At 44.2% G+C, this 13,813-nt stretch overlaps 1 protein-coding gene across 1 annotated transcript in view; it reads right to left on the bottom strand.

Moving 5' to 3' along the window:
• LOC124788949 overlaps positions 1-13,813 on the bottom strand; it is a 457,931-nt gene that overhangs the window by 393,289 nt on the left and 50,829 nt on the right. Inside the window, exon 2 of the mRNA XM_047256236.1 lies at positions 839-1,116. Coding sequence (XP_047112192.1) covers positions 839-1,116 — 278 coding nt within the window. The remainder of the gene's footprint in view (positions 1-838; positions 1,117-13,813) is intronic.

The following is a 13,813-nucleotide window of genomic DNA, read 5'->3' as shown; positions in this document are numbered from 1 at the left end:
AGCGAATACATTCCATAATCATCCCGTATAATGACGGAAACGTGGTTCTGCCTTGAACAAGCACAAATTCCTCTTCTTTAACACCCAAACATGTTTCAGTGGAGTTTCAACATCATCAGTGGGCGCTTTTATTCTCTTAATACTATGCACTAAAGTTTATGTGGCAGAAAAAGTGAATATCTGATAAACAGGTGCACAGTGCGCGTTATGAAGAACAACTTACACATATGTAGATGCCTGAAAAAACGGAACTAACAAAAAATCAGAAAATGGAGGAAAATGTCAGCTGTCCTGCAGATGTCAGACAGCCACATAAACATCAGTGTGTTTTGCTAAGAGAACAAATGAACCCTCTAACGGTGGTAAAACTTCACCTTAACATGTTCAAGTGCTAAAGCAGAAAATTTCGTGTTTTATCAAGGCATAACGACATTTACATAGCTATGCATTAATATAATTTATTAATCTTTGTACACTGTCATAATGAGGTTCCATCCTTCTGTGATGATTGCACTCTGCACACTACTACGCACGGAGAGAACGTTGTCTTACATGCTGTTGTAAATAATTGGATGATACCCGAAGATGATGAGATTATCCAAATCGGTAGCTGAAAAAGCCTTGTTTATCAGCAGCTCTTCCCTGTTCTCAAACACGGCTTTATTGCAAACTTGCGAGATGTGATGCGCCACCTGCTTTTAGTCGATTCCCCGGGAATTCCGCTCTAGTCCTGTAATCTTAGGGTCGCGCATTTGATGACGTATTCGCTAGAAGGCGGAGGGCGGCTGCCACCCGGCAGTGAGCGGCCTGGGAAGCCCTTGTTGCTGGCTTGCCGTACCTGCGCGCGTCGTCTTGGCGGTGGACATGAACGTGGCTGCGCTGCGGGTCCTCTTGGCGGCCACTGCGTGCGTCGTCGACGTCTTGGTCGTGACGGTTACCGTCGCCGTCACGGGCGCAGCGCCGCTCCTGCCGGCGGTGCTGTCACTGGGCATGGGTGTTGCACATTCCACACACAAGCACGACGGAGCACTCGCGAAGCCACGGGCGCGGGCGCGGGCGCGGAAGCACTGCCGGTGGGCGTGCGGCGTGCGGCGTGCGGCGCGCTGTCCGGCGGTCCTGCGCGCACACTGCACACTGCGTCGCCCCGCGCCACACGGACTATTTTCACCGCCCCCTCCCCTCCCCCCTTCCCCCTAGGGGCTGTTGCCACGGTCCCGTCCCCGCCGTCAGACTGCCGGACACTTTGTGCGTCCGTGGCCCTACTAATTATTCTGGGAAACATAGTTTTTCGTACACACTAGTGTACGCCACAGACAACCCGTACTCGAGTGAAAACGTACGATCATTGCGCTGTCAGCATCGTTTATCTCGTGTAGAGATCTACATCTACATCTACATAGGCACTCCGCAGATCACCGTACGGCACATAGCGGAGGGTACCCCGTACCACTATTAGTCATTTCCTTTCCTCTTCCACTCGCAAACAGAGGGAAAAGGGACTGTCTACACGCCTCCGAATGAGCCCTAAATTCTCGTATCTTATCTTCGTTGCCATTACGCGCAATATATGTTGGAGGCCACAGAATCGTTCTGCAGTTAGCTTAAAATACCGCTTCTCTACATTTTCTCAATGCTGTTCCTCCTAACGAAAGACGCCTTTCCTCCAGGAATTCCCACTTGAGTTCCCCAAGAATCTCCGTAATACTTGCTTGTTGTTCAAACCTACCAGCAACAAATCTGGTAGACGGCCTCTGAACTGCTTCGATGTCTTCCTTTAATCCGACCTCGTACGGATCCCCAACACTCGAGTAGCACTCTTATATGTGGTCTGCTTTGCAGATGAACAACAATTTCCTAGAATTCTCCCAATAAACCTAAGTCGACCATTCGCCTTCCCCACCACAATCCTCACAAGCTCGTTCCATTTCATATCGCTTTGCGACATTATGCCCAGATATTTAAACGACGTGACTGTACCAAGCACGACATCACGGGTTTAAACCAATCCGCAGTAACTTACATTTTTCTACGTTTAAAGCTGCTGCCATTCACCACAACAACTATAAATTTTGTCTAAGCCATCTTGTATCCTTCTACAGTCTCCCAACATTGACACCTTACCGTACACCCCAGCATCATCAGCAAACAACCGCAGATTGCTACCAAGATTGCACGTCGTGTGACTGAGGTAAGCGATTTGAGATGCACACTAAGGTTAAGGACGATCACACATGATGGAACGTCTAAACATTCCACAATGCATTTCTAACGGTGGCTTTCACATTGGCCATCAACGGAACATATGGGACGGGACTAAATGGAACATCAACGTTTCTCTCAGGAAGGAACTTCTGACGTTACCGTTGATTGCGGCACTGGGACATGGATTTGGACCTTCTTAATCTTCGTTTTATTATTTGATCTGTTTCTGAGACGCACTGCAACTGCTTCATATCGACGTGTTTTCTTTCCATGTGCATTCTTCCACAAAACAGGCCAGATATCTGAACGCGAAAAGTCTAATTTCCGTGGACGAAGAAGAAACATACACTGTGTATAAATAAGAACATAAATGTATGAAACAGTTTTCATTAAATAAACCTGTCCTCTGAGGAAGAGGTGACTACTCACATAAAATCTTTAAAGAAAGTCAAGGCCCTAGGACCAGACAGCATTGTGGCGAAGGTGGTACAATACCTCGCTCCTCAACTAGTAACACATCTACAATGATATAAAATGAGGCATTACGATTAAGTATGTTCCCTTCCCTCTGGAAGCAGGCTAATGTTGTCATTATCAAGAAGAGCCATGAAAAGACCCGAAAGAAGTTAAATCCTACAGTCCAGTTTGTCTTTTGGACCTGCTGGGTAAATTGCTAGAGCGATTGCTGGCTGACAGACTGACAGCGCATCGAGTACTGTGTGGGACGAGCGACAGGCAATTCGGCTTTCGATCGGGGCGACCTGCGTCTGACGCAATTACCCTGGCGGCCGTGGTTTGTGGGTCGTCCCCACACAAGTACATAGTTGGCACCATGGTGAACATCAGTGGCGCCTTTGACAACCTGTGGTGGCCTTCGCTTTCTCCTGCCTGCGGGAGAAAGAGTGTCCAGGGCCGCTATATGGCTGTCTTATAAGCTATTGTGTGGGAAGGGAGGTCTGACTACCGTCCTCTAGCGGGAGTGTGAGAAAAAAATTCCGAAGGAGTGTCCACAGGGCTCTGTCCTGGGCCCTCTCTTTTGTGATATAAACATGGAGTCTCTCCTGGACAGCTTGGAGAGCAGTGCAGATGTGCTAGAGGCGATAGCCTACGCGGACGACCTTCTCCTGCTGGTAGGAGGCCGCAGCCTTCAAGATCTATAACCCAAGGTAGAGAGGGCAATGACCATCTTGACACAATGGCGCCAAAAACCAAACTCAGGGTAGCACCCAACAAGTCAACCTACCCGTTGTTAAAGGGTCAGCTAGCCACGAACCCAACAGTTCGAATCGAGGGCACACCATTTATTTAGTGACGAGAGGCCCGATACTTGGATGTTATCACTAAGGAAAAATGGAGTTTCGCGTATCATATCGACACATTGGGCCAGAGGTCGTTAGAAGTACTAAATAACTTAATTGCGATTTGGCATAAAAGGATCTACCTACCCACAGAGTTAATTAAGTTGTAGCACAACACTATTCTAACCTCCATAGTGGTTTGCGGGTCAGGAGTTTGGGCACACAGGCTCACGAGGGTCATGCCTGCCGTGACCTTGACGAGGGTGCAGAGTAACATGCTCCTGCGTTCAGTGGGGCTTACAGAACATCTCCTGGGGGGGGGGGGGAGGGGGGGCGGCATTTCTGGTACTGATAGGGTTTTGTCACTTGGACATGAAAATAAGGAACAGGCACCATGGTACTGGGTTAAGGAAGGCGAATTCGACAAGACTGAACAAATTTTGAGAGTTCAAGTAGGGGACAAGTTTGCGATCAAAAGAAGGGGGAAGAACTTTGTCAATAATACTGCGACAACGATGATACTGGACGAAGGACTCACCAGCTGCTACCTAATATCAACTCAAACATTTCAAGCCAAGTAAAGGGCTACTGCACTTCCTCCCGGGACATGTGCAGTATCCGACATATCTTTATCGGTTCGGGAAGCGGGCTGCCCTCTCGTGTGACTGTGGTGCTGAGGAAGGCACTCCAGACGTGGTCTATGAGTGTCCCCTGTTTGACGATGTGGCCGCCGGATTCAGTTACACTTACCACCTGATCAGAGACCAGAATAACTTTAGAATTATCGACAGTCTCGCCAGCGATGTCTCATCAAAGGTCCTACGAGAATACAGAAGGGACAACTAATAATTGGTAGGAGATAGCATAACATTCCCCGCACCTATCCCATTCCGCCGGGGCGCGTACTGGACGGTCGCCGTGACGGTCGGGAACCCCACGTCCTGGAATAGGGGGAAGGTGCGACACCCAACCGAACTTGACAATGCACACCGATTATGACCCGTAGTAGCTTAGTTTTTCAAGTAGGATGTGGTTTTTCTTCCTTATCAGTAGTAGTACCTGCAGCAGTTCAAGTTCATGGCCAGCCCAGCGCCAGGGGCACGCCCACTGGGATTAGCTCGGTGGGCATGGCCCGACAAAAGTAGGTTAATACATCTTCTGGCACACCTGTGACGCTGCAGGAGTAGTAAAAATGCTGTTACCCATGGAATAGCTTATATTTCCTGTAGCAGTAGAGAATCTAACACTTGTTGTAATAGTTAATACGCTGCTAATAATTGTATTGTAAAAATACGACCCACTAGTGTGTTAGATAGTGGGTTAATGTAATATTGATAATGTTGGTGTTTGAATTAAAGTTTTTTCTAAAAAAGAGGTAAAAGAACTGTTTTGAATGGCGAAAATATTAGCACTATTGAAGAATAAAAATACAGTTGTTTTTCAAGTTACAGATGATAATAATAACCCATATAAGAACACAGGGGTTTATTCAATTTCCTGTAATGACTGTTCTCAGAGGTACAATGGGCAAATTGGTACAGGTTTCAACATTCACTTAAAGAACATCTCAGTTTGTACAGTTCGAAATCCGCACTAATATCTGACTTACACGATAATCAACATTCTGTTTCAGACCTCCACAATAACTTGGAGATATTGCATAAAGATAGCAAGGACTGTGTTTTAAATATGCTTGAGGAGATATAATGAAGATATAATAAAGTCCATGAGACAGTCCCGTGATAATACTGTCAACAGCCAAACGGAATTAAGACACCGAGCTTTATTGGCAACTTTGACTATTTCAATTTTTGAATAAGGGGTCTCAGCACCTAACTAGTTGGGTAGCCTATTGCAGGTTTTTTGTTTTCTGTTAATATTCAGGTTTACTTTCACTGCCGGTCCACGTGTAGGTCATTCTGATTCATACATTGTACACTCTGTGTTAATGTTACAGAAATGAGTTGCAAGAATTTTTTAAAAAAATCCGCCTTATTAACATTATTATATTTTTTATCACTTACATTGTATTCTTATAGAATGCGAATAGCCGAGTCTAATAGTTCGCTTGGCGACCGCATTTCTTCAGCAGAACACTAGCAGTGCGCTTCTCTTTATGTACCGTGTCGCCCGCGTTAGTTGGTTTCTTAACAATCTCAGTACCCAGAGGGTAGCCACTGCACTCGCTCCTAAGTTTACTGTTGTGTTGATAACAGATGCAGAGACGTGTCGGCTTTCGGTAAGTTTGAATTTCAGCGTAATCTTCTTCCTTTCTATCACTGGTGGCCCCCAAAACATGTTAAAAATTATTTTCGCCAATGTATTTTTGTACATTAATTTTATTAGTTTTCATCATTAACTTTAATTGTATTCTTCAGTCACTCCAACACCGAATATTTTCCTAAATAACATTAACGAGGAGTATCATCCGTTGCTTGGCATAGGCCCACTGGAACATATTTTAATCGGTCAAGTGACGAAAGTTCATCGTGATTTCAATACACGTCAGTTCCGTTTTTGTCAGTTGTTCCACATTACATGGGACTGTCCCCACCTCTTTTTCATTTTCTTTGCTGCTTCGCTGTTTTTCACCCAAGGATCAGTTTCTGATTTCTAATTCCATTTCTTCGCTTTCATAGAGAGCATATTCATCATTGACGACGGTTTCTACTAATGGAATAAGGCTGAGAACTTTGCCTAGCTATGCCAAGTGTTCCTATGCGGCATTCTGTGAAAGTTTCATATACCATATGACATAGCTTTGTAAGTAACCATCTTTTCGTACGAAATTACAGATCTTATTTATTATAGTAGACCCGTTCTTTGTATACAAGATGTATAATATTTTATTCCTCATTTAAATCTGTTCTCTCAGTACTTTGAAATATATCAAATAACTTCATTTCCCCATTAACAAAGCATTTACTTATTAAAGTTTCTGTACGGATACACACCACAAGATGCAACTTGAAAGTTTCGAAACCGGTTGTGCGACTCTCTAACTGACTTCAACAAATACAGCCATCGCGGGACTATTGGACTTTTCATTCAGTTTTATGTTTTAAAGGTTTTAATACCTGTATGCAAACACCTGTGTTATATTGTATGAATGGTCAGTCAGTTACGCTTCTTAAGTTATTTGGAACGCAAAAGAAAGAAAACAATGGTTAAAGTATTGGCTTTTAAATATTATTTTATGTGTTCCTATGGGTACACAGTCCGTCTAAAAAGTTCCGAGACTAATTTTACTCCCAGCATACAAGTGACGTCTGCGTAGTAACTACAGGGGCAGCTAAAATAACACCTGTGCACAACAGGTGTACATTTGAGCAGTCAGTTGAGAGAGCACACAGTGTTAAGTAGTGGACGTGTGGCTGTAATGTTCCAACGGTGCAGTGCCACAAGCCACAGTGGAGCAAAATCACTAAATCAATATTCAATACTCCTTCAATAAAATTCTTCAGGGTATCAGACCGCATCGTCATAATTTAAAATGCGCCAACGTTTCGGCCAGCGTTGCAGCTAGCCTTCATCAGGGCCTTACGTTAACTGCTAAATGAACACACTTGATTCCTTAAATAGCTGCACGAGAAAACCGTGTCGTTACTTGATTGGCTGTAAAAGGAGGAGGAGGAGGGGTGAAAGGTATGCGTTTATTGGTGTTTCCTTTATTATCTGTCATTGGCTGAAATAGCTGTTTTCTATTGGTCTTTATATTAATCCACCCCATTGGTGGAGACGGACGAATAGCGAATAGGTGATGGCTGTGACGTCACACTGTTTCCATGCTGTCCAGAAGCCGGCTGCGGCGTGCCATTGCTTTGTGTGCTCGCGACCACTACTGCGGCTCTCCGCGTGTCTGCATGGGCCGCCACGGCTCTGCCGCCGCTCCGTAGCCCTGCTATTGCAGGCAGCCAAGACCTCGGAAGCTTGTACCCGTCCTCTCTATTCATGTTGGCGGGTCTTTTGGCTATTTCTATCGCCTCTCTAATCTTTCTTTTGAAAGTGAGAGGCTGTTTCGCCAGGACGCGGGCTTCTTGAAAAAATATTGGTTTCCCGCACTCGTCTCGGTGTTCCGCCACTGCTGACTTAGTGTGTTGTTTCAGGCGGATATATCTTTCATGTTCCGAGAGCCTTGTGCTAATCGGACGTCCCGTCTCACCTATGTAGACTAATCCACACGCACAACCAATTTCATACACGCCAGCTGTGTTTAGTTTGTCAACTGCATCCTTGGTAGAACCGAGCATGTCTGATATTTTGTTTCTGCTTCGGAAAATTGGTTTGATGTCGGCTTTTCGTAGAATTTTGCCAATACGTTCGGTGACCCCTTGTACATATGGTAACACAGCAATGCTCTGTGCCTCCTTCTCCTCTTCCCTATTAGTCTTCTCCCTTGTCGACATGGTGCTGTCTATCATCTGCTTCCCATAGCCATTAGTTCCGAAGATGGACCTGAGGCGTTCAAGTTCTGTCTTCAGATGTTCTTCGTCGCTTATCCTATACGCTCTCTTCGTTAGCGTGTGCAGGGCGGACTTCTTCTGCGTGGGGTGATGGTGGGAGGAGGCGTGAAGGTACCTGTCCGTATTGGTTGGTTTCCTGTACACTTTGTGGCCAAGTTTACCATCAGGTTTTCGATAAACTTCCACGTCGAGAAAAGGCAGCACCCCATTCTTCTCTGTTTCCATTGTAAACTGAATTTTCCTATGCTGTTGGTTAAGGTGCTTGTGGAAGTTCTGTAACTCCTCTTCTCCGTGGGGCCACATGACGAAAGTATCATCGACATAGCGAAGCCAACAATTTGGGCGTAATGGTGCGGACTGGAGGGCTGTTTCCTCAAATGCCTCCATGAAAATTTCTGCTGCGATAGGCGATAGGGGTGAGCCCATAGTTACACCGTCAGTTTGTTCATAAAATTGACCTCTCCACTTGAAATAGGTGGTCGTCAGACAGTGGCGCACAAGCTCACATATATCAGGTGCCACGCGTTCTTCTAGGATGTTCACAGTATCTGACACTGGGACATTCGTGTATAGGGATTTGACGTCGATACTAACCATCAGATCTTGGTCCGTAACATGCATTTCCTTTAGGAGAGACACGAAGTGAGTGGAATCCTTAACGTAGGACTCGGTTTGGTGCACTAGGTATCGGAGCCGTTACCCGACCGACATCCCGGCGGAGGTTCGAGTCCTCCCTCGGGCATGGGTGTGTGTGTTTGTCCTTAGGATAATTTAGGTTAAGTAGTGTGTAAGCTTAGAGACTGATGACCTTAGCAGTTAAGTCCCATAAGATTTCACACACATTTGAACATTTGGACATACCCGACGACCAAACGGAGTGGCGCAGTGGCTAGTACATTGGACTCATATTAGAGAGGACATGGGTCAAATCCCTGTCCGGTCATCCGGTTCTCCTTGATTTACCTACATCGACCAGAGCATTTGATGGGATGGTTCCTTTGCAAGGAGACGGGTGATTTCCTTCCCTAACCAGAATTTGTGCCCCTACGTTAATGATGTCGTCGTCGACGGGATGTTGAACTCTAATCTTCCTTGCTCCCTTCCTGCGACAAAAGCGACATTCAGGCCATGTGACGCGTGATTTGAACAACATCTCAAAGAAGGACCTTTATGTGAGTTTCACGTTGTTTTATCATTGTTATGTGTCTTATACGCCAGTGGGGTGCTACCATGTAGAACATCTTATAATGTTTCGCTCCTTAGGATTAAGACTTGAATATTTAACTTTTGTAGTAGTTTCTCGGTGAATGGGGGATGTAACTGTGCAGTAAGTTCATCCATTACGATGCGTGCCTGTTAGTTCAGTAGACATGTTAACAGTTTTATGGAGTACTAATTATTAAAATGATGTAATTAACACGTTCGAGTTGCTCTTCCACTGTTTTATTTCTACGAAACATACATAAAAATGTCATTCAGGGCCAACACAAAAGTAGCAAAAGGTCAACGGGATACAGTCATAAAACTAACTGTCGGAAACTGGCAGGACACACATACATACACACACACACACACACACACACACACACACACACAACAGTGTGGCTACCGCCACAGGTCCTTGCGTAACATGCAACAATTACCAGATCAATTAATTCATTGCTCAAATTGAACTTAATGTAGATCACCATTGAAATTTCTTTGCTTCTATGAAACTGCTCTCAAATTTTGAGTTGGCAAATCATTACAATATATCTGATATAATCAGTATGTTGAAATATTAGGTTTTAACATTAAAATTTCGTGAAATACTCGTCGATAACAATACTTTGATTCTTTTTGTTACTTAATTCACAGGTACATCGTAAATTTTGGTCCTAAAATGTATCTCGTGTCTTTACAGTGGGCTCTATCGTTATTATCGTTATTATTATTCTTTTTATATCCGTTCGACATGGGATGTTTTCAGTCTGTGTTCACATTTTTGGTTTAACACAAAAAAATGGCTCTGAGCACTATGGGACTCAACTGCTGAGGTCATTAGTCCCCTAGAACTTAGAACTAGTTAAACCTAACTAACCTAAGGACATCACACACATCCATGCCCGAGGCAGGACTCGAACCTGCGACCGTAGCGGTCTCGCGGTTCCAGACTGCAGCGCCAGAACCGCGCGGCCACTTCGGCCGGCTGGTTTAACACATTTTTGGTGCTACAACCTTTCTATCAATTGATCAGAATTGAATACTATCGGATTGATTTCATCATAAGTTAATTAGCCTTCATAGTTACAGTAAGTTATCAACATTATAATTTAAACTTCTGCATATGTATAACTTGGGGTGAAAATCGCGCGACAGTATGTGGAGAATCATACTGTGTATTTTATATTGTTCATTTCTGACATTTCACGTATCTCCCCAAAATAATTCACATAACATTTATGGGTGACATTTTGACATTGAATGCATGCAGCAAGATAGTAAGTTTGCTATACAAAGTAAACGTCCACCTATATTCGTGACATAAAGTAGTGACAAATTTTAGTCTATTGTGTAGGCCTACATTACTTTGACTTTTACACACAGTATTGCTTTAACATACACACACACAAAAACACACAACATGTATGGCAATTTAGCTGCCCCTACCCATCGGTTTTATGCAATCCGCATCTTCAAAAACGACACGTGACATTTTCATATTCTCACTCTCACTAAGTGGAAACTATTAGTCCTACAGAAAAAAATTAACAGGGCCTTATTGTAAGAAATTTAATGCAGTTGAATTTTGTATTAGAATACGTTTTCGCTGGAGACAACGTTTTCGAGTTATGCAAGAAAAACGCGTTTGAAGGTCACTCTTGTACGTTTTTCTTGAATAGTTCGAAAACTACGGCCTCAAGCGATAATGTATGTAAGTACAAAATTCAAATACCTTATATTTCCAACAAAAAGGTCCCTTTCATTTTTCTTGCTAGCCTAATAGTTTGGGCATACGAGTGGGAGAATGTGAAAATATGAAGGCGTTGTTGGTTGCTTAAAACCCAGTCTTGAACTGGAATGCACAACCAAAACTCATCTTTAAAGCATCACCATTCAGTGACCCACTTCTCCTCGATTTCAGTCAGTTGCTTTGTTTTTCCCTGAAATAATACATCATCTCCTTTACCAACGGTTCAGTTAGAGCATTACTGCGGAAAAAATATTAACCGTTTTAAACGATCGAGATGCATGCTTTGGTTATACAGTTTTTTTTTAATATTACACCATTAAAAGTCAAGTGTTTTAGATAATTGATTAAATCATTTACGTTTCAGATAGTAAAACTTATTCATATGCAGGGTGCCCCAGAAATCATATACGTTGGACGTAATAAGTACACATGGCCTACGACATGAATACAGCTGTAATGTTACAACAAATGCTCGAAGTTTGTACTACCAGACGGCACGTACACCCGACACTGACGGAGCGTTGACTGCTGGACACGCTCGAAGACACCGGGAATCTCTCTGATTGAAGCGGCTGTGCAGACGATTCTTCCGACAAGATCAATTTCAGACTCCATAGGAACGCAATACATGAGAGATTTCGTGGCTCCCCTCAGAAAGAAATCAAGGCTCGATAAACCCAGTGCACCTCCGAAAATGACGTGTTCAAATGCCTACTAACAGCCAGTCTAAAATGAGCAGGCGCCCCATCATGTTGAAACCACATGCTGCGGTTCACATTTGCTGGAACATCTTCAAGCAAGTCGGGAAGAACCTTTTTCAGGGAGGTCTGGTAATTCACAGTGGTCAAGCGGGATGGTGAAATGTTCGGCCCGACTAAGCAGTTACTAACCAAACCCATCCATACATTAACTGTGAAGCGATGTTGTGCCATGTGGTACCGCACACCGTTGGGATTTTCTGCTGCCCACAAATGCTCATTGTGGTGAATAAATACGCCCTCCCTAGCGAATGTGGCCTCATCAGTGAACAACACATAAGTTGGGGAATGCACATCTCGGCCATTTTGTTGCACAAACCACTGTGAAAAATGCACAGCTGCAGGATGGCCATCGGGGCACAATAACAACACCCTTTGGAGTTGAAAGGCGTTTAAGAACTCGACCCTCAAAACATGCTAGGCACTGCAACGAAAAGTTCTTAGGTTCGAGGCAACGGCACGTATGCTGGTGCTTGGATTAATTTCCATGGCACCCAAAACATTTCTTGCCTAACGACCGAAAGCGCCGATAGTGGCCTGCTCTCGATATAGTCCTATCCACTAACGACGACAGTTCGCGCAGGTCGAGAATAAGACGGATATTGCACCGTTGCCGGTTCCAAGCGATAGTTGCGGTACGCTCACACATATACTTTTTGCTTGTGCATGTGCAAAAAATGGGTCAAATGGCTCTGAGCACTATGGGACTTAACATCGGAGGTCATCAGTCCCCTAGTACTTAGAACTACTTAAACCTAACTAACCAAAGAACGACACACACATGCATGCCCGAGGCAGGATTCGAACCTACGACCGTAGCATGTGCATGTGCAGAATTTGTCACTTGTCACGACTATTGGCCATGACAGCTCGCAATAAATGAAATAAGAATTAACTAAATAACTCGCTATGATCACGTTTAATGCTCGTATTTGGTACGACATTCACACCAGAACGCTCAAAACACAACTGAACGATCATTGGCTCTCACAGAACACGTGACGTATGTGTAAAGAACGAGCCTAAACTCGACCGCCATCGTTTGTGGCTCCAACTATAGTCCTGCCACTTCTTAATGGCCCATATTCGCACAAATTTCGATGCAGACGTGCAAACAAACTGTGGGGCGCTTGATGTCTGTCTCCGGATAGTTCTCGATAAATGCGTCCAGCGGATCGTCCATTGCGCTCATCCATTCTATACATTAAGTGGATGTCTGCAAGCTCCTCGTATGCTGACTAACAATCGAATGACGAAATCCTCAAGTTCACCTCCAGCACCACCTAGCGAGGTTACCCTCCTGTACTCTCGTCTACAGCACCACCTATCGGTGTACGACGATGTTGGTGCCCATAGGTTGCTATGCAATTCTCAATCCTTAGATGAGCTCCACCTCCCCTAGAAGTTTTTCGAAAAATTTATGGGACACCCTGTACACAGATTCTCAGCAAGTAGCATATCTTATCCAGCATTGAGAACGCATGCAGTGTTTATGGAGCTAAGGTTTACAACGTAATGTGCTGATCAAATATGCCACTAATCACAATGGGCTTTGCAGACGACTGTGAATGCGTGAACCTAGTCGAAACAGAAAATTCGGTAATAATCGGGAGTAATAACTGATTAATGGAGCAGGGTACAAGTTATTTTTAAAAATATTTTACGCCACCTTCTTCTTAGGTAAATTTTGCATGATCGTTGTAAAATAGCACAAACCACACGCAGCAAATACAACAAAAAGTACCACGAAATTTTGAGTAAACCATAACAAATCAATGAAGCTATTTCTAAATTCGGTCGCCAGTTCAACTGGACAAACTCTATTCATTAATCTGCTGGTAATCATAACAGTAATTTATACGTAACTTACGTGAACAAACGTGTGTTGACGAAATTGTTCGCACACGAAACTAAAATATGGATTTAAGGGGACTGCTGGTCGAGGGGCACGAAAATGGGTGAAGTCTAGAACTGCTTTTATATACACTCACTCACTCACTCACTCACTGGTCATACCGAGCTCGAGAGTCCATTACCGCAGCAACGTATTTTAGCCATCTGTCCCTGTCTTGGGCTGTTTCCTTCCATTCACCTTCAATACCTAGGCTCCTCAAATCAGCCTTCACATTGTCCTCCCAT

Source organism: Schistocerca piceifrons, chromosome 3, assembly GCF_021461385.2.
Source record: "Schistocerca piceifrons isolate TAMUIC-IGC-003096 chromosome 3, iqSchPice1.1, whole genome shotgun sequence".
Classification (NCBI taxonomy): Eukaryota; Metazoa; Arthropoda; class Insecta; order Orthoptera; family Acrididae; genus Schistocerca; species Schistocerca piceifrons.
This window is presented reverse-complemented; position numbering and strand designations above follow the sequence as displayed.